At 40.9% G+C, this 22,361-nt stretch overlaps 1 protein-coding gene across 6 annotated transcripts in view; it reads right to left on the reverse strand.

The window, feature by feature from the left end:
• LOC145343223 (ceramide transfer protein) overlaps positions 1-22,361 on the reverse strand; it is a 134,967-nt gene that overhangs the window by 6,986 nt on the left and 105,620 nt on the right. For 5 of the 6 annotated variants that reach the window (XM_080189300.1, XM_080189298.1, XM_080189299.1 and 2 more), the window contains 5 exons: positions 10,551-10,646; positions 9,873-10,005; positions 8,809-8,879; positions 6,854-6,982; positions 6,494-6,623 (listed from right to left, as the gene is read on the reverse strand). In XM_080189300.1, the coding sequence (XP_080045426.1) occupies positions 6,494-6,623; positions 6,854-6,982; positions 8,809-8,879; positions 9,873-10,005; positions 10,551-10,646 (559 nt within the window). The remainder of the gene's footprint in view (positions 1-6,493; positions 6,624-6,853; positions 6,983-8,808; positions 8,880-9,872; positions 10,006-10,550; positions 10,647-22,361) is intronic. The other variant, XM_080189297.1, reaches the window with a different exon arrangement.

Consider the following 22,361-nt stretch of genomic DNA (forward strand, 5'->3'; position numbering starts at 1 on the left):
ATAAGATTATGGCTGATCTTTTCGTGGACTCAGCGCCACTTACCCGCCAGCTCACCGTTAATTCCTTTACTGTTCAAAAATTTATCTATCCTTGCCTTAAGAACATTCAATGAGGTAGGCTCAACTGGGCAGGGAATTCCACAGATTCACAACCCTTTGGGTGAAGATGTTCCTCCTCAACTCAGTCCTAAATCTGCTCCCCCTTATTTTGAGGCTATGCCCCCTAGTTCTAGTTTCATCTGCCGATGGAAACAACTTTCCTGCTTCTATCTAATTTATTCCCTTTATAATCTTGTATGTTTCTATAAGATCTCCCCTCAGACTTCTGAATTCCAATGAGTATAGTCCCAGTCTACTCAGTCTGTCCTCATAAGCCAACCCTTTCAACTCCGGAATCAACCTAGTGAATCTCCTCTGTACCTCCTCCAGTGCCAGTATATTCTTTCTCAAGTAAGGATTCCTAAACCGTACACATTACTTAAAGTGTGGCCTCACCAGTACCTTATACAGCTGCAACATAACCTTGCTGTTTTTAAACTCCTCTAGCAATGAGCAACAAAATTCCATTTGCCTTCTGAATTATCTGCTGCACCTGCAAATCAACTTTTTGTGATTCTTGCACAAGGACACCCAGGTCTCTCTGCACTGCAGCATGCTGCAATTTTATACTATTTAAATAATAGTCCATTTTGCTGGTATTCCTGCCAAAATGGATGCACTCCATCTGCCAGACCCTCGCCCATTCACTTGGACTATCTATATCCCTTTGCAGACTTACAGCGTCCTCCGCACACTTTGCTCTACCACTCATCTTAGTGTCACCTGCGAATTTCGACACACTACACTTGGTTTCCAACTCCAAATCATTTATATAAACTGTAAACAATTGCAGTCCCAACACTGATCCCTGAGGCATACCACTAGTCATTGATTGCCAACGAGGAAAATACCTATTTATCCCCACTCTTTGCTTTGTTAGTTAACCAATCCTCTATCCACCCTAATACATTACCCATAACACCATGCACCTTTATCTTATGCAGCAGCCTTTGGTGCGGCACCTTGTCAAATGCCTTCTGGAAATTCAGATACACCTCCAGTCCTTGCGTCTCCCAGAATACCTTCTAACAACTTACCCAATAAGGATGTGAGGGTCATCGTCCTGTAGTTCCCACGCTTTGCCCTGCAGCCCTTTTTAACAGAGGCACAACACTGGCTATCCTCCAATCTTCAGGCACCTCACCTGTGGCTGTCGATGATTCAAATATCTTGGCTTGGGGACCCACAATTTCCTCCCACAACATCTGGGGATATACTTCATCAGGTCCCAGGGATTTACCTGTCTAGATGCACTTTAAGATTCCAGCACCTCCTTCTCTGTTATACGTATACTCCTCAAGACATCACTTTATTTCCCCAAGTTTCCTAACATCCATGCCTTTAAAGCAGGGGTGGCGAGACTCTTTTGAGAAAGATTGGTTTGACACTGCCTATATCCACTAGAGTTTAGGAGGATGAGAGGAGATCTGATTGAAATGTATAAAATTCTAACAGGGCTGGACAGACTAGACAGGAGGATATTTTTCCTGGTTGGGGAATTCAGAATCAGGGACACAGTTTCAGAATATGGGCAGACCATATAGTACTGAGATGTGGAAAAATTTCTTTACTCAAAAGGTGAATGTATGGAATTCTCTGCCACAGAAGGTTGTGGAGACCAAGTCACTATTGTATTCAAGGGAGAGATAATTTTTTTTTAGATTTTTAGTGGCATCAAGGGGAGAAAGCGGTAATATGGCATTGAGATAGAGGATCAGCCATGAACATATAAATGGCAGAGCAGCTTGAAGTGCTGAATGAAAAACACCTTCTCCTAGCCTCTATGTTCTTTTTCATTCTTCCATGGGATGTGAGTTTCACTGCCTGGCCAGTATTCATTGTCTATCCTTAATTGCATTTGAGGGGCACATTGCTGTGGATCTGGAGTCACGTGTAGACCAGACTAGGTAAGTATGGCAGTTTTCCTTTCCAGAAGATCGTGAGTTTTTTTTTTACAATAATCAGCAATAGTTTCATGGTCATCATTCACTCTATGAAATAGACTCAGCGGCAGTAATTAACACTCAAACAGATACTAGTGCTTGTAATAACAACACAAAATTCCATGGCAAGTTTAGTTCACATCTATTGTGCAAATCTTCTCACCATTAAATGCACGTCAATGCTGAGACAGTTGTAAAATGCCGAGACAGTTGTAAAATGCCATTTACGCCAAGCAAACGTGCAACATAGACAGCAACTTTTTGGATATTGGCATTAACTGTACATCTGCTCCCAATGTCTCCTTGTTGTACATTATTTGTATAATAAAGAGTGTCATTAATCAATTCATTATTTTGTAAGCAAATTTTGGCCCTTCATGTTTTTGCATCCTACGCATGACAGCACTCTGAGGAGTGGCTGCGCCACTTTGATCAAAGCATGGCACTGCAAGGCATGACAACTCGTGTCAAAGTCAGGCAATTAGCAGCAGAATTGCTTCCTAACTGATTTTCAATACTCTAAATTGATCGTACCAATTGAAAGAAAACGCATAATTACAAAAATAACTCAAAAAGAGTAATGAAATGTTGATCTTTATCTTAAGAAAACCAGAATGGACAATTGAGACTGTGACAGTTCAGGTGTTCTAAAAGTTCCTTACAATTCGTTAGAATGAGAAGATAACTGCAGATTCAGTCCTCAAACTTAATGGGTTTATAAGAACATAAGAACATAAGAAATAGGAGCAGGAGTAGGCCATCTAGCCCTTCAAGCCTGCCCCGCCATTCAATAAGATCATGGCTGATCTGTCGTGGCTCAGTTCCACTTTCCCGCCCTCTCCCCATAACCCTTAATCCCCTCTCTTATCAAGAACCCATCAACCCGCTTCTTAAAAATATTTAGCGAGGCAGCCTCCACCACTTCAACGGGCAGAGAATTCCAGAGATTCACCACCCTTTGAGTGAAGAAGTTCCTCCTCAACTCCGTTCTAAACCACCTCCCCTTTATCTTGAGGCTGTGCCCCCTAGTCCTACTGTCTTTTTTGAGCGGGAAGAGTCTCTCCGCCTCTATCCTATCCATCCCATTCATCATCTTATACGTCTCAATGAGATCTCCCCTCATTCTTCTAAACTCTAACGAGTACAAGCCTAGTTTATTCAGCCTCGCCTCATAGCTCAATCCCCTCAACTCCGGTATCAGCCTAGTAAACCTCCTCTGCACTCCCTCCAGGGCCAAAATATCCTTGCGCAGGTGCGGCACCCAAAACTGCACACAGTACTCCAGCTGCGGCCTCACCAATGCCCTATACGGCTGCAGCAAGACCTCCCTACTTTTATATTCAATCCCCCTCGCTATGAAGGCCAGCATCCCATTCGCCTTCCTGACCACCTGCTGCACCTGCAAGCTGGGTTTTTGCGACTCATGCACAAGGACCCCGAGGTCCCTCTGCACCGTCGCCTGCTGCAGTTTTTCGCCACGTAAGTAATAGTCCTTCCTACCATTCTTCCTACCAAAGTGGACCACCTCACACTTGCCAACATTAAATTCCATTTGCCATTTCCTGGCCCATTCGCCCAGCCTATCTAGATCCTTCTGCAGACTCTCCACACAATTTGCCTTTCCCCCAATCTTGGTGTCATCAGCAAATTTCGACACCCTGCACTCGGTTCCCTCCTCCAGATCATCTATATAAATGGTAAATAGCTGAGGCCCCAGCACCGACCCCTGGGGCACCCCACTAGTCACCAATCGCCAATCCGAATAGCACCCATTGACCCCCACTCTCTGCCTCCTATTTGACAACCAATCCTCTATCCACACTAACACCCTACCCCCAACTCCATGTCCCCTGACTTTCTGCAATAACCTCTTGTGAGGTACCTTGTCAAACGCCTTCTGAAAATCCAGAAAGACCACATCCACCAGCTCTCCTCTATCCACCGCCCTAGACACATCCTCATAGAACTCCAGTAAATTTGTCAGACACGACTTCCCTTTAATGAAACCGTGTTGCGTCTGCCCTATCAAGCAATTCCCTTCAAGATGCCTCGCAATTTCCTCCTTAATGACGGATTCTAACATCTTACCTACCACGGACGTTAAACTAACCGGCCTATAATTCCCCGCCTTTTGCCTGGCACCCTTCTTAAACAACGGCGTAACATTAGCCGTTTTCCAATCTTCCGGCACTTCCCCGGAATCCAGCGACGTCTGGAAAATAACCACCAAGGCATCCACTATCACCTCCGCCATTTCTTTCAGAACCCTCGGATGCATTCCATCCGGTCCTGGGGACTTGTCCACAATCAGCCCCTCCAGTCTGTCGAGCACCACCTCTCTAGTAACAGTAATGTCATTAAGACCCTCCAGTCCTACCACCTTTCCATCGCTAACACTCGGCAAATTATTCACGTCCTCCTCCGTGAAGACAGAAACAAAAAAGTTATTCAAGACCTTAGCCATATCCCCATCCCCTACCACAAGCTCCCCTTTCTCATCCTCTAAAGGACCAACGTTCACCCTAGCCAGCCTCTTCCTTTTTATATATTTATAAAAACTCTTGCTATCCTTTTTTATATTAAGTGCTAGCCCAGCTTCATAGCTTCTCCTACCCTCCTTTATCAACTTCTTCGTCAATCTTTGTTGACATTTAAACCGTTCCCAATCCTCTTCTCGCCCACTGCTCTTAGCTACTCTAAATTCCTCCGCTTTTAATTTAACACTTTCCTTCACCTCCTTCGTTATCCACGGCTTATTACCTCTCCTCCTACTGTCCTTTTTGACCATCGGAATAAATTTCTGCTGAGCACCAACAAAGATCTCCTTAAAGATCCTCCACTGCTCCTCAGCAGACCTACCTTCCAACGCACTCCCCCAGTCCACATTCGCCAATTCTTCTCTCATCCTACCATACTCCCCTCTATTCAAACAAAGGACGTGTGTCCGGGAACCCACTTTCTCCTCCTCCATCTGCAACAGAAACTCCACCATACAATGATCACTCTCTCCAAGAGGATCCTTCACCGCAAGGTCCCTAATTCTACCCGCCTCATTACATAGCACCAGATCCAAGATAGCTCGCTCCCTCGACGGCTCCAACACACACTGTTCAAGGAAATTATCCCGGCAGCATTCCAAGAACTCCTCCTCGAGCCCACCTCGTCCAACATGGGTCGACCAATCAATATGCAGATTGAAATCTCCCATAACTACTGCCGTCCCATTCCTGCACGTTTTTAATTGAGGATAGGTTTCATAAACTTTGACTCAAGTCTCCAGAGAACAGAAAGTTGAGCAGCAATCAAGTTTAAGAATCATAAAACCTATAGCAATTCACAGGGAAGACAGTAAAGCTATTTCCACTGGTGGGAGAACCCAGAATAAGGATATCATAAAATTAGAGATATGGCATTTAGGAGTCAAATCAGGAAGTATTTGTCTACATGAAGAAAAATGGGAATCTGGTACTCTTCTTCAAATGGCTGGGAATGCAAGTCATTTGAAACTTGCAAAATTTTTTGATTGACTATTGTTACGTGTACTAGCATACAGTGAAAGTACTGTCTCTGGCACAATATATAGACAAAGCATACCGTTCATAGAGGAGGAAACAAGTGAGTGCAGAATGTAGTATTATAGTCATAGCTAAGGTGTAGAGAAAGATCAACTTACTGCAAGGTAAATCCATTCAAAAGTCTGATGGCAGCAAGGAAGCTGTTCTTGAGTTGGTTGGTACATGACCTCAGACTTTTGTATCTTTTTCCCTATGGAAAAGGTGGAAGAGAGAATGTCCAGGGTGTGTGGGGTCCTTAATTATGCTGGCTGCTTTGATGAGATAGCAGCAAGTGTAGACAGAGTCAATGGATGGGAGGCTGGTTTGCATGATGGATTGGGCTACACAACCTTTTGTAGTTTCTTGTTGTCTTGGGGAGAGCAGGAGTCATACTAAACTGTGATACAACCAGAAAGAATGCTTTCTCTAGTGCATTTGTAAACATTGGTGAGATTCGTAGCTGACATGCCAAATTTCCTTACTCTTCTAAGAAAGTAGAGGCATTGGTGGGTTTTCTTAACTATTGTGTCAGCATGGGGGGGGGAAATCAGGACAGGTTGGTGATGATCTCGATACCTAAAAAACGTGAATATCAAGGAATTTGGGATAAAAGTGGGTATATAATGTTCAGGTACAGAGCAACTTTGATCTAACAGAATGACAGAACAGGCTCAAGTTGCCAAATCCTGTCCATATACTGCTTCATCGTGCCACAGATCTGATATGAGGGAGCTACTCCCAGATTACAAGGTACTATTACTCATCTACTGGCAGACACAAGAGCAGCCTTGTTGAGAAATTTCCGTCTGACTTCCTTCACACGTCGTGCAGGAAGGAGCATTTCCATGGAGCAGTACATTTGACTATAAACTTGAGAACATGAAGTCTGAAACTTACCATTGGCTACATATGTGATCTTGCATAGGATGTTATCTCTGCTGATTGCCTGGTTCCCTTCTGGAGGGCTCACTAGTGTCTGACAGATCATGGCAATGTTTATTTTGGCACGCACACATCTGTTATTCTGCTGCGAAATAGGTGGAGAAATACATCACCATTTTGGACTGCACAGCAACAACCACACATAATTTAAAGAAGAAACTTTACCTAACTTGAATTCCAGTATTTTCCATTCTAACAGAAACAAAATTGTATAATGCCAAGCTTTTCTACGTGCTGAGTTAACCTTCAGCTCCATTATAAATGGATAACTCAGCATATTTTGCTATGCAAATCCTTATGAAAACAAACACTTACAGGAGCACTGTCATGCTCCACAGAAAAATTGCAGACAAGCCATGTATCTGGATCATTTTCATTTGTAGCTGGAACTTTTCGAATTGCAGACAGGTAAAGGACATCTCTCTGAGAAGCAGGCCAAACTCTCTGGAAAACAGGAGAAATATCTGGCTAAGTTACAGCAAACTTTTAAGGCAAACACTTTGCATTGATGCACATCCCCAAAATAATGCAAATAACATGTATTGTGAAATAATTTGAAATTTGCAAATTACCTAAATGAAAATAAATACTTGGCAGTTTTCTAATTCTCTCACTGAACATTCAGAAACATTCAGGCTTCTAACTGGAGGGATTGCTGTTTTTTTCCAAAGACACTATTTTGTTTTGAAATTCCAAGTCTAAACATTAGAACTTCAGCATCTGTTGTTAATACCAATTGGTATGACTGCCAATTTCTGGTTAATTGTCAACAGAGAAAAGATTGCATCATCTAACAATAAACATTTCCTGAAAACTTGAGTCAGCAGTAGAAAAAAATCTAAATTTATCACATAGTCTTGCATATGGGCTATTCCATCAAATGATGGAATTAGCAGACTGCAATAATAGGGAGGTTGACAGGCCCCCTAAAGCATTAAGTTTATATTTCCTGACCAAAATGTGGGAACGAGAAGGATGATTTGGACATTTTCCCAGTTTGTCAAAGATAATGGCTCTCAGAAATCTTGTTTCAGTTTGCCAAGTACAACTTAAACAGAATCAGTTTGACTCATAAAAGCCACAGATCTACCATTAAGAAAAACAAAACAAAACAAACTCAACTTGGAGGTGAATACATTAAGTAAATTCAAAGATAAACTTGAACATAATTGTAAAATTCTTTTGTCTCTGTGAAGTTGATTGCTTGGTGCAATGACAGTTGGACTTCTGAGATTGGTGGTGTTACATTGTGGAGTAGAATAAACTTTATTTTGTATTTGGTCATGACTGATGTCAATACAAGGGGACAAGAGTAGAAAACAACACTTAAAACCGACACTGTGCATTACTCTAATGCAGGGCATGGTAGCGCAGTGGTTAATACTGCTGCCTCAGTGCCAGGGACCGGGGTTCAGTTCCTAGCTTGGGTCACTGTCTGTGCGGAGTTTGCATATTTTCCCCATGTCTGCATGGGTTTCCTCCCACATTCTGCATTGACCCGAACAGACACCAACTGTGGCAACTAGGGAAACTTCAGTGCAGTATTAGTATCAGTCTTGCTTGTTATTAATAAATAAACTTGAACAAGCATCGAAAAGTTTAAATCTAAGGTAGAAATGTGTTTCAGCAAACTTTCCCAATAAAAGAATGTGCACATTTTGTTAATTGCAATATCAACTAAATTCAATATGCATTTGGTACATATGAGCGTTAGAAATTACAGAATATCAGTTAAAAAGTGCTACTTTTCTTAGTGAAAACAGAAAACCTTAGCATTTCAAAATGGGAGCATAATTAGCAATGATGCCGCAGCTGAAAGATCATTATGCATTCCTGGTCAGTCAACCTGGAAGATCTCTCAGGAATGGAACAACACACTTACCTTACAACCCAGGCAAATGGATTATAAAGTAAATCTGGACTACTAATCAAGACAAAATTTGAGTCCTTCTCACCACTGCAAGGGAAACTGGACAGGCAGCTGATCTCAAATCTGTCCAAGTGTGAACCAGCTGCCAACCAGTATGCCAACGTGGTCCTAAATAGTTCAGCTGGTTTTAATTTTTCCTTCCTGTTCTTTGCTGAGGTATCATTCCTCAACAGCACATGTGAAATTGGAGGCTCATCACATGAGGATATTGCAAGCATAGTGTAATTGATTCAATACATGTAGCCCATGTTGCTAAACTGATGCATCTAAACAACACAAACTCTCACACTACACCTTGTTACCACCTGCAAAGCTTCAATATCTAAAACAGAATACATACCTTATGTGTCTGGTAGATGATGATTGCATTGTCTGATAGAATTTCTAGCACATGAAAGTTTTCAATGGTTGCTGTGGGCGTAAACAGATACATTTTGTCAAATCACTATATACGGAATGGGCACTAACATCACCAACTATTTTGCTTTTGGTTGAGGGAGGAATGTTGACAAAGAAAATCATGAAAGAAATCCCCATTGTTCTTCAAATGATCCACAGACTCTTAACACTCACATGAAAGACTAAAACAGACTGATCACACCATTTAGACTCTGAGGCACAGCATCGCAGTTAATGGACACTGCCCAATACTAATTAAGATGTTGACTGTAGATACAGATTTAAATGTAGGTTTAATAGGTAAATATAGGTCTAAAGTAAAATCAACTGTTGCTTCAGAAATTAGATAAAAGGTGCAAGATTAGAGTGGGGATCACTTACACATATGGAAAAGCAAAATGCCAAAGATGGGCAAGTATCATTAGTCTTCCCACTGTTTTGAGAATTAATTACTAAGAAAACTGATAACAGCTTACATTAGTCAGCTGTGCTACGTGGCTATGAATTATCATTCCTGCATTTTATTGAGGTTATCTCTAGCCAAATGATTAAAAACACATCTGAACCTTGAACATTGCTGTCAGTGTCCAAAACGGATGTGCCTGCCCAACTGGGCTGAACTGGTGCATTCAACAATTCAATATATTGCCAGTATTTACTGAAATTAAAAGAGAGAGACAGGCCACATTTAGCCAATAGTACTTTTCTTGCCTTTCACTGAGTTGTTTGGCCTGACAAAAGGAATTTGTTTTATATTAACAATATTCTGTCATAAATTAACAATTAAGTTTGTTTGGTATGACATTTAAAGTACTAATCTTGCCCCCTGATCTATCCCTATTTCTTTATAATTGTTTTCATTTCTCTCCAATTATATCTTAAACAAAGCTATACTTTTGCAATCAAACACTAATAACACTAACTACTGACCCATCCTCGCATGCCAAATTATTTCACATAGCTTCGATAAACTATCAATTTCAAATTAATCTAAAACATTCTTACTTTCCCAATCGTTGCGAACATCGACATTCCAGAAGTAATGGCATACTTCGTGACCTGTAACTCCTTTGACAGAATGTGTTGCTTTAAGAGGATCCAAGACAATCCCATTCTCTTCCACTTCTCTCCTATATACCTGCACAAAATGGAGAACTGTGGTTGATTAGGTTAATCTGGATTTGAAATGTAGCTACGTCCCGAAATAGATGCAAGGCTGAGACTGAGGGGTGGATCTTTATAGAAATCATAGAAACCCTACAGTGCAGAGAGAGGCCATTTGGCCCATCAAGTCTGCACCGGCCACAATCCCACCCAGGCCCTACCCCCATATCACTACATATTTTACCTGCTAATCCCTCTAACCTACACATCTCAGGACATTAAGGGGCAGTTTTAGCATGGCCAATCAACCTAACCTGCACATCTTTGGACCATGGGAGGAAACTGAAGCACCCAGAGGAAATCCATGCAAACATGAGGAGAATGTGCAAACTCCACACAGACAGCAACCCAAGCCGGGAATTGAACCCAGGTCCCTGGAGCTGTGAAGCAGAGTGCTAACCACTGTGCTACTGTGCCTTGATTGGAATCACAAAAGCTGAGAAAAAGATCTACTACTCTTTTAGAAGAGAAATTGCCTAAGTTTTAAAAACTACAGAAGACAGTACAAATATTCCTCACCTTCATTTCTCCCTCTTCCACCACCAGCTGCCAATTAGCATCGCCACCTACATCCTGCAGAGAGTATTGCATGTGATTTTGCACCATTTCTTCAACCTGCGAAGACAAAGAGCAACCATTTTTACAATCTGCAACACAGCAGACAATGCATAGTGGCCATAATCTGCTGTTTGTGGTGTAATCAACAAGATATCAGCTATTAAAGTTGTTGATTTATTAGTGTCACAAGTAGGCTTACATTAACACTGTAATGGAGTTACAGTAAAAATCCCAGCGAATGAAATTCAGACTACTAACTTAATGTTTCAAAAATATTCTTGCCCACAGGAACTTTCAGAGACAGGAACATGTAGTTTGTCTTAAATTGTTCTTTTTTTGGGTACCAAATCCAACTCTCGTCTCTCTACTACCACCAGCAGCAGAAATTCAGCAAATTGTTTCAGCTGCCTTTCCTATTAATTTATTTCACATCTCTATTATTCATGGGGTAAAAATGTGCCCCAATTCATTTGAAATTTCATTTGTTTTCCATCCTAGTTTTGGAACACTTTTAAAGTAAACACAATTTGGATGACTAATTCTTTCCATGATTTTGAAATTTCCTATTAGATCACCAATGTCTGTTCCTTTGCAACTAAAACAAGACCAATTCTTTCTGCACTAATGAATAGCTCCAATTCCTAGTACTGTTAATTTTAAGTTAGCACAGTACTCTCAACGATGTCTAATCAGTTGTTAACATCCATTTCTCACTTTGTATTGTCTCTCAGCTAAAGCAACTCACTACCTGGTTTGCCCTTCACTGGGTAATTTGCCTTGCGTTAAGCTGACAATATTCTATCATAAATTAACAATCAAGTCTGTATGACAATTAAGTTTGTATGACATGTAATCTTGCCCTCTGTCCCAACATCTTTATAACTGTTTTTATTTCTCTCCCATATAAATGCTTTCCCCAACGTTTCCAACTAGCACCCCACCTTCAGTGTCCCTTTGCATTTTCAAGTTCTGCATTAAACAACTCTTCCATCATTCCCCATTCAAACCCTGTAATTTAGTTTCTGCGCTTCTCAGCATTAATCAAAGTTATCCTTTGTGGTGAATCTTCTGAATTCTCTATCCTAGAGGACTGTGGGGGCTCAATCACTGTGTAGCAGGAAGATGGCGCTGAGGTAGATGATCAGCCATGATCCAGTTAAATGGCAGAATATGCTTGAGGGGCCAAATTACCTACTCTGCGCTATGTTCCTATCTTATTAGACTACAAGCACATCTTACTGTCCCTCCACACCCTCCAATTGTGATTTTGGTTACCACCAATTCCCTTCCATCCTGCTAGTCAGGTATTGTATACTATCTTGTAATGAACTTTATGATGTCTGTACGTGAAAAGAACATTATAAAATTGTAACAAATAATGGCTGTGCTAGAAAGCACTACACTGCTCTCTAGTGATATAAAGTGAGCACTACATTATAATCAGCAAAGGCAATTAAATGTAACCACATCGTCTATAAAATATTTATAGGATCAAGAGAAATCAGAGTGTACTAAACCATGGTGGAAGTTGTGGGTGAAGTGTTAACGCCAAAATTCTGAAGCTTATACATCATGTAAAGCTCAACAATTTTCACAAGTCTGTATTGCTTTGCACCTTGTTGACAGTGTTATACTTCATCATTGGCCACATCAAATTGTATAGCAAACGAAGTATAGAAATTTCAGCAATCCAGCACCAGGAGCAAAGCACTCATCATTCTGGCTGTCAAATGAAGATAGTAGAACAGTAAACGTGTAATTTATAAAACATGGCTAGCCTACAAATAGCATCATTACCCTTTGCCTTACAACGCAGGCCATACTACAACTATAACAAACTTGCAATGATAAATCATAAGAACTGGGAGCAGAAGACCATTTAGTCCCTCAAGGCTGCTCTGCCATTCAGTACAATCATGGCTGATATTAGTTCTACTTAACTGCCTGTTCACCATTGCCCTTCAAACCCTTACCAACTAAAAATCTGACAAACTCTTCGTTAAATTCCAAGTCCCAGCATCGACCACACTCTGGGATAGTGAATTCCAAAGATTCTCAACCCTTTGAGAGAAGTAATTTCTCCTCTTATCAATTTTAAATTTGCCACCCTTGAACTCAATTAATTCTTGTTCTACATTGTCCTACAAAATATCTTCTCCAAGTCTACCTTGTTAATCCCTTTTTATCACCTTGTACATCTCAATGAGACCTCCTCTCATTCTTCTAAACTCCAGGGAATGTAGGCCTAAACTGTCCCATCTCTCTTCGGAAGACAAACCTCTCATCTCTGGAATAAACCTACTGAACCTCCTCTGAACTGCCTCCAATGCAGGGTCAGGGGACCAAAACTACACAGAATATTCTAAATAGTTAGTTCCTTCGGGTTAAGCTTCAATTACGTGGAGATTCTGAACTCCAACATCAAGTTCCATATTCAGTATTCAATCTCTGGTGCTTAATGACAAAATTAATTGCAATAATATAATCACTATTCTGTCCAAGTAGCAGGTTCAATGTACACAAACTAAAAAACCTTTTCCAATCATTTAGAAACAGTTTTAACATGTCTACCTTCAGGGGAAAAGCTTCCACATGAAATCACATTGGTACCTATTGAAAGTGGCAGTGACCTTCAAAAGTGAGTAACTCAGTAAATTACATGTCCCCCAAGTTTGCAAACTGACACCGAAGAAATGATCATCACTCTTGGAGCATCAAAAAACAGTAGCACTTTCTTTGAGTCCTTATAAACATTCTTGTCACATTCTTTACCAAAGCATAAAGTTACCGTTGCAAAAGGATCTCTAAGCCACCTTCCTACTTTTGCAACGTTGACAAAGACATGGGGCAAATCTATTCCCTGGATTTTAAGGCTGCCATAATCGGACAAAGGCTGCAAACATTGAGAAGTGCTTTCTGAAGGTGCAAACTTTTGATGCTGTCATGAGGCTGATTGGGAAAAACTTTGCACTAATGAGGTGCGTTCCAGAAAAGGAGAGATTCCTACATAAATACATCTACAACCTCTAATCACTCAAGGTACAGTATCTATGGCACTGAACTAATGGCATGAAAATTCATAATATTAAGATGTGAATCTAAATTCACTGAATTGGGTAATTTGTAGACAAATGAGAAACCCATTATAATATTTTGCAAAAAGTCAATCAATTGTTTTTAGGGGAGTAAATCTGCTGCCCCTACTTCATCTGGTCTACATATTCCTCACATTCTAGGAAAATATTTTAATTAGTTTTCATGCAACATGCAGAACATATTGGAGAATGTTTCAGGGCTTTGTGCTTTATCTGAAATCCTATTCAAATTGGTTGCCAAACAAATGACACTTTCCTTAACAGGTGGATCTAATTATATTGCCTACAGGTTCAAGGGAAATTAAATTCTGAGCAAGAACACTGCACCCATCTATAAATAGTATCAATTACTGATTACTCCAATATTTTTACTCTGCATTGCACATTATCAAGAGAGTTGCCCAGATGTTATTGAGGCTTGGGCTAGCATTAACACTTGCTCACGAGTAAGCTTAGCCAAGTGGTTTCTGGATAATCTATCCTGCAATGATCCACATGTTATTATTGCAAATACAAGTCTGCGTGGCAGATGGAAAAAAATCCCGTACTTGTCCATACATCATGGAATAAATATCCTTTGAGGAATCAGTGACAGTTTAAGTGAACAGATGAAACTTCCAGATGGTAGTGGAGTCAAAACAAAACCTTCATGAAAGCATTCAACAAACAATGAAGAACTCAAATGAGGGAGGGGGGGGGTGGAATGCTGTTTCAAGAGCACTCGCTCACTTGCTAATTTCTTTTTTAATGCCTTCTCCTGATCTTACCTTGTACTTCAACTTCCCTTCTTGTCTCCATTGTTAGCTGACATTGTAAACAGCCCCTCTCTCTGCATATATTGTCTTCTGCACACTCAAGCAATCAAAAAACACACCCAAATGTGCATCCATGGTTTCTATAATCCCATACTTAAATCTCTCAATTTGTGTTAAAGCACCAAAACAGTCCTGAATAAAATCACAAATTGCATCCTCGCCAGTTGTGGTACATTGTCATCACAGAATGCTAACAGCACAGGAGTCCACCATTCGGCCCATTGCATTTGTGCTGGTCCTCTGACAGCAATCTGGCTTGTGCAACTTCCTGCCTTCGCCCCATATTCTTGTTCATTCTTTTTCAGAAAATTAAATTCCCTCTTGAATACTTTAGTTCAACTGGCCTCCACTGGCACAATGGATCAAAGGGTCTTTTCTGTGCAGTATACATTAATGACCATGCCCCCAGATCCTAACCACTTACCCATGAATTTTTATTTCCTTATGCCACCACTTTCTTTTGCTGATTACCTTAAATCTCTGCCCTACAGTCTTCCTCCATCAAGGGGAACAGTTTTCCCCTATCTACACTGTCCAGAGTCCTCATCATTTTGAATATCTCTTTCAAATCTCCTCTCAGCCTTCTCTTTTCCCAGGAAACCTGTCCCTACTTCAACATTCCATGTAATAAAAGCTCCTCATCCCCAGAACTATTATCATGAATCTTTCCTGTATTCTCTAATACCTTTGCATCCTTCCTTAGGTGCGGCACAAAGAACTACATGCAATGTTCCATCTAGTGAGGCCAAACTTGTCTCTTTTTCCAGTTTAACACATCCTTGCTCTTGCACGCTATGCCTGTATTAATTAAGCCTAGGACATTGTATGCTTTACTAACTTCAATATCAAATGCTACTGTTCACATACTTTCTTCCCCTGCCCCTAACCTCCCTCAGGGTGCTCTACAGCCAGTGGCATCCTTGACACTGGCACTAAGGAGTCAACGTACCATCCTGGATTCACATCTGCAACTGCAGACAATCTCATCTATTTCTCCAGTTATTAAATCTCCTTGTTGTCTTCTTTCCCCCGGTACATCTGAGCCAACCATAATGCAATAGACTTGGCTTCGGTTGCACTTCACAAATGAGCCATTTTCATTACTATTTGGAACCATGTTCTGGTTGGAGTGTGAAACACCCCTCAGGGACAATTGTACTTCCTGTCTGTTTCTAGTTAACTGCCTGGTGACCACCCATTTCCTCTCTCCCTGCACACTTTTAAATTGTAGAGTGAACACATCTATAAACGTGCTATTTATCCATGAAGGCCTCCACTTTACAAATGCACCACAGTGACACCAGCTGCTCAACTACCAAAAGCCAGAGCTTGAGCTACAGCAACCATCAACAATTCCACACAAATGGTTATCTGGGAAGCATTCCAGAGTTCAGGCATAGCACGGAAGGTGACATTAGAGTTTGGAGTTGTCCTGCCATTCCTCTATCTATTATCATAGAATCCCTCAGAATTCCTACAGTGCAGAAGGAGGCTATTCAGCCCATTAAGTTTGCACAGACTCTCCAACAGAGCATCTTACCCAGGCCCACACCCCACTGTATCCCCATATCCCATCTATTTAGATCATAAAACTTGCTGCTCCTGAAAATAAACCTTGCCATTTAGAAATATTCAATTACCCACTTTTCTTCTGTTGATGTAATTGAAAAATACTGAAGCTAACTGAATGCGTTGCTTAATCCTTTTTTTTTAATGTAATTTTTAAATCTCCCACCCGTTTAGAATAAATCCCCAACTTTGGAGAAAGGGAAGCACTAAAACAATACTCACAAGTAATCACCTGTCACAGGTTGATTTTCTTAATTCATCTTTTCCAAACTCTGGCAGACTCATGTTCATGTTGCACATCCACCTCAAAATTGTGCAGCCTTCCAGTCAAGAACTGATCTCAACCACTCCTCTGTTGTCCCACCTTGGTTTTGTTCCACTTTTAATTAATGAATGCCAATTAAAGCCAAAGCAACTCCATAAATGATATCCACCATGCTTATGTCAGGATTGACCCTAGGACCTGGGTCTCTTCCTCATCTTCTGCTGTCTATCGGTAACATGATGTGAACACAAGGGCAGCTTCTGTCCCTAGTGGTCAGATTGCCAATACAGAATCCAATTTTTAATGAATTGCAATTTACTCAAGTTGAACACTAAGAGAGATGACATCATCTTTAGCCCCCACTACAAACCCATACCACTTAATTTATGGCCTTCCCCAACCACCTCCTGAGGCAGAATCAAGTTCTAACCTCAGCATTCCATTCAATGCACTGCTTCTGATCTCAAATAATCCCCATCACATAGACCACTGTTACAATCGCAGCTGATGTTACTATTGGACAGGATGGTTCCAGAATGGAATCCTAACTCATAAGAACATAAGAAATAGGAGCAGGAGTAGGCCATCTGGCCCTTCGAGCATGCCCCGCCATTCAATAAGATCATGGCTGATCTGTCGTGGCTCAGTTCCACAGTCTAGCCCTCTCCCCATAACCCTTAATCCCCTCGCTTATCAAAAACCCATCAACCCACGTCTTAAAAATATTTAGCGAGGCAGCCTCCACCACCTCAACGGGCAGAGAATTCCAGAGATTCACCACCCTTTGAGTGAAGAAGTTTCTCCTCAACTCCGTTCTAAACCATCCCCTCTTTATCTTGAGGCTGTGCCCCCTAGTCCTACTGTCCTTTCTGAGCGGGAAGAGTCTCTCCGCCTCTATCCTATCCATCCCATTCATCATCTTATATGTCTCAATGAGATCTCCCCTCATTCTTCTAAACTCTAACGAGTACAAGCCTAGTTTATTCAGCCTCTCCTCATAGCTCAACCCCCTCAACTCCGGCATCAGCCTAGTAAACCTCCTCTGCACTCCCTCCAAGGCCAAAATATCTTTGTGTAAGTACGGCGACCAAAACTGCACACAGTACTCCAGCTGTGGCCTCACCAATGCCCTATACAGCCGCAGCAAGACCTCCCTACTTTTATATTCAATCCCCCTCGCTATGAAGGCCAGCATCCCATTAGCCTTCCTGACCACCTGCTGCACCTGCAGGCTGGGTTTTTGCGACTCATGCACAAGGACCCAGAGGTCCCTCTGCACCGTCGCCTGCTGCAGTTTTTCGCCACGTAAGTAATAGTCCTTCCTACCATTATTCCTACCAAAGTGGACAACCTCGCACTTGCCAACATTAAATTCCATTTGCCATTTCCTGGCCCATTCGCCCAGCCTATATAGATCCTTCTGCAAACTCTCCACACCCTCCACGCAAGTTGCCATTCCACCAATCTTGATGTCATCAGCAAATTTCGACACCATACACTCGGTTCCCTCCTCCAGATCATTTACATAAATGGTAAATAGCTGAGGCCCCAGCACAACCTCTGGGGCACTCCACTAGTCACCAACCGAATAGCACCCATTAACCCCCACTCTCTGCCTCCTATTTGACAACCAATCCTCTATCCAAGCTAACACCCTACCCCCAACTCCATGCCCCCTTACCTTCTGCAATAACCTCTTGTGAGGTACCTTGTCAAACGCCTAGATTGCAATATTGCATTGCAATAAGATTGCAATGTTTTACATTTTTAAAAAATGTGGACTCACAAGAATGCCAACTGGCTTTGAATAATGAAGACAAATAAAGAGAAGTCTGACGATCTTACAATACTCCTTCACTTACACTTATTTTCACAAATATCACAGATTTCAAGGATAGCATCCTACTCAGGAACACAGTGGCACGTTGTCTGCAGCTGGGAGCACTTCCTGAACAGATTGTCATCTAGGACATTCGTAGCATTCCAAGACTCTCCACATGCGATAAGCCACATGTTTCTGCTTCAATCATTAATTCTGCTTTAACAAAAAATGTCTCCCATGGAATATACTGCAAAGGAAGCAAACTGTCAGGAAAAATATTGTCCAAGCTTGCAACTGGAGCAACGCGGTCAGAGAAAACCATTTGTGAGGGGTAAACTAAATTCAAAAGGTCAGGCATCATCAGTTGCCCCTCGAAATGACAACTACTCATGTTTGCAAATTTCTGCCACAGGTATTAGGAGAACAATAACAATACAGCACAGGGACAGGCCCTCAGTGTGACTAAACAAGCTGTTTCTCGACCTGCAGATCTTTGGGCACACAAGAGAGAACGTCCAACAAAGAGTGCAGGATTTGCTTCCTTTTGTTTTAAAACTTCTCGGTCACTGCTCGATCTCACCATTAAGACATTTGAATTCCAAGCATGATGCAGTTTGATGGACAAATTGTCGTCATTTTGAATGATTGGTAGCAAGCTGATCCAGGTCATTAATGTTAATGTTGCTGTGCTTCAAGGAGGGTTTCAGTGCTTTTAAAGTACTTTCTTCGTCCTCTCCTGGAACACTGCCCATTTGAGAGTTGAGAAAGTAGGATCTGATGCAGGAGATCCCACTGTGACGATGCCCAGTCCATTGCAGTTGCTTTTTTAGGAATTTTGCTTGAATGCTCATGCAAGGACACTAGCATTAGGTCAACAATCCTTCCATTCAATCCAGAGGATGTAGCAGAGACACTGCTGTTGGAACTGCTCTAGCACTCATACATGGCTGATACGCAGTCCAGGTCTCACTGTAGGAATGTGGTGGTGGTGGCAGCAACCCTTCTGAACACTAGGGCTTTTGTTGACTTGAGGTGGTCTTTGTTGTCAAATATTTGCTAACGTAGTCTGTAAAAGGTTAACTGGGTGCAGCTGATCTGGTGTTGGATCTCCCAGTCAATGATGGCTTTTTAATAGGGTTAGCTGCAAATTGAGAAGTGCATCACGTTTTTCACATTCTCTCCTTCAACATACCTGGCTGATTAGCTGTGGGTTGATGAGGTTTTTAAAAAACGTTACTGAAGGAAAAGCAGCAGTGATCTAAAGTTGGGGTAAAAGTTACAGTATTTATTCCGTGATTCTCTATGTGCTTTAGGACTACAATGTAGTCATGCCAAATATAATCTGATTGGTTGATTTAAACCTAAAGTGACCAATATGCTGAATGTAACATTTCTGGCAGACGTAACGATGAATTTTCAAAAAGTCCACCAGCACCCCAAAGTAATTCCTAATGCTTGGCAATAATTTGCCATAAGCTTTCGTTATTTTGCAGTGAACTGTCAAATTCAAGATCCACTGATTCTGCAACCTTCTGTGAACAACTGAGTTAAATGTTTTGATTTATATAAAGCTGGAGCAGCAGTGCTATAAAATCAAAAAGTATTAGTCGCAAAAGCATTTGGAAGTCTGTAGTATTGACCAGGCCTAATGCAAGATCTAAACATCATGTGTTCACTGTGAAGTGACTGGCAAAAAAAAACACTGCAAATAAGCTAATTGACTCTGCCATCTTCTCTAATCACTGCAGCTCCCTTGTCACAGCACCTAACAGTTTTTCGCTTCCATTCCCATACACAGAAACCCACTCAATTTATTGGCCATCCAGAATATCCCAACATCAGTTCTAAATTTCCCTTTCACAAAGGGAAACTTGCCCCCTTTAGTCCTCTGTATTGCAATTAGACGACGTCAGCACTGTCTGCTTCCAAAAGGAAACCTGTTTCATCCAGGTGTAAAGTCCCTTTTACATTTAGAGTGGGCTACCCCTTGTCTTGCATGTCATTTTGTTGTTTCTTTAACTTATTTCCCAAAGGAACTTCTTTCCTTGTCAATATTCAACAGCTTTGTGTCTACCGGATAAAATCTCTACATTAATAATACTGTCCCATGAGTTCTTTGCAATCTGCAAAACAACAACTACAAGCTATCCAAGAAAACACCTTGGCCTAGGGATTTTAAAAGCAAATATTCTTGTAGGAATGACACATTAAGTTGAGATGAGAACTTACTGGCCACTGAAGAGTCCCACACTTTTTATCTGACCATACAAGATAATGCAGCGCACCACAGAATTGCACAGAAGACGGCCTGCTAGGCCATTTCAGAGGGCAGTTAAGAGTCAAGCTCATTGTGAAAGTTGTCTGTAATGGACTTGTAGGCTAAGTAAGGACACAGATTTCCTTCCCTAAAAGACATTAGTGAACCAGATAGGTTTTTACAACAATCCAGTTTATAGTCACCATTACAAAACTATTTTCTTTTCATTCTAAATTTATCAGTTGAGTTTAAATTCTACTACCTGTTAAGGTACGCTTTGAACACATGACTTCAGAGCATTACATTTGAGCATCTGGATTTCTAGTTCACTAACATTATCACTGTGCCACACTGCCTGTAATCCTTGACTGGTGCTTTCTGAACGCAGCAATGCTATAACCAAAAATAATGGCCTGCACATAACAAAGTAAATTGGAGACCATTGGCTAACATCCAGGCACACATTGGTGAAAAACTGGAAGCTGCTGTCTGATACACCACTCTCTTCCACAGGTTGCACTATAACATACTCGTTGAGAAATTCAGCATTCAAGACAATGAAAAGGCATGAAGTTGGGATTCTTGCCCACTAGTTCCCAAAAAAAAAACACACCAAAAAGAAAACTCAGGCCGGTGCATTCAGGGGGAACTAAGTTATAACATTGTGAAAAGTGAATTACGCTAAACAGCTTTACTGGCCCTGGAAATTTAATTTTACAAAAGTAGTATCTCATTTATAAATTAAGTACAGTTGGAGATTATTTAAACATTAATATTGAGTTACTTGTCATAGCATGTACACTAAACTATTCAAACTCTTTTCAGTAAAATATATAATCTAATTTACACAAATTGAACATTTATTCATCCTGGCTACCCATAAAGGAAGCAAAATCTGCCAAAACAAAGCTGAATATTCCAAGAGTGTCCAATGAAATATAAAATATGAAAAAGCTTTAATTTAGAAAACAGTATGACTTGATATTGTTAAAGCAAATAAGGAGATTGTGAAATTAGATATTAGTTTGAAGAATGTTCAATGAGGAAGATGTCAAGGAACTTCCCAAGCAGCTATTATTTAATGTAACTAATCATCCTCAAAGTTTTACTTTGTGTATCTTGCACAGAATATACTGTAGCGCCGAAAAAAATTCAGACGCAAGTTGGCTAATTATTTACTTATCAGCATTCGTGGGATTTCAAGCAGAAGTGTGTTAAAAGGCTAGTTCCAATAATAAAGCATTTGATTAGCCTTAAAATTGATATCTGATGTTTCCAAACTGACTTGGATCTGTGCGTAAATTTTTCCAGTCTGCGCCAAATAATTTCTAGCAATAATAAACCTTTTATTAGTTTACAAATAGGCCATAAATTCAAACACCACTGACAATAATGATGTGCACATTCCCCATCCAGATTCTTCCAACCCACTTGATGCTTAAGAATGCGTACAAGCACATTTGGAATATGAGAAAACTAACCCGTGATTTCTTAAAACTGATGACACTTAAAAACAAATTTATCTCTATTAATTGAGTTCTTAAATTGCTAGCGTTTCTGAAAATGCATGGTTTAAATTGTTGTCTTGCTCTTACCCACTTTTCTCAGTGTATTCTCAGGCCATTTTACTGGTTTTCCCCTGAAAAATTGCCAGCAATGAGGCAAGTGTTTGAGAGAGAGAAAGACATGTGGCAAGCATGCTAGAGCTCAAGTCGGCTGTGGTTATCCTACACTCACTTAGACAATAAGAGGGTAAACCCACAGGCAGTGGCAAGAAGACAAGTTCACTCATTTAATCTTTGCGTATATTCAAGCAAATAACAACCAGTGTTACATTTATCAATAAAATGTGTCAGCACTGTGCCAAGGATCTTGTAGAGCTCCTGGAAAGATAGGCCAATTATCCACATCAAAAGTATAAAGTTCAACTGGTACTCTGTTCTGACTGA

The sequence above is a fragment of the Carcharhinus amblyrhynchos genome, chromosome 5 (assembly GCF_965287045.1).
Source record: "Carcharhinus amblyrhynchos chromosome 5, sCarAmb.v2.hapA, whole genome shotgun sequence".
Taxonomy (NCBI): domain Eukaryota; kingdom Metazoa; phylum Chordata; class Chondrichthyes; order Carcharhiniformes; family Carcharhinidae; genus Carcharhinus; species Carcharhinus amblyrhynchos.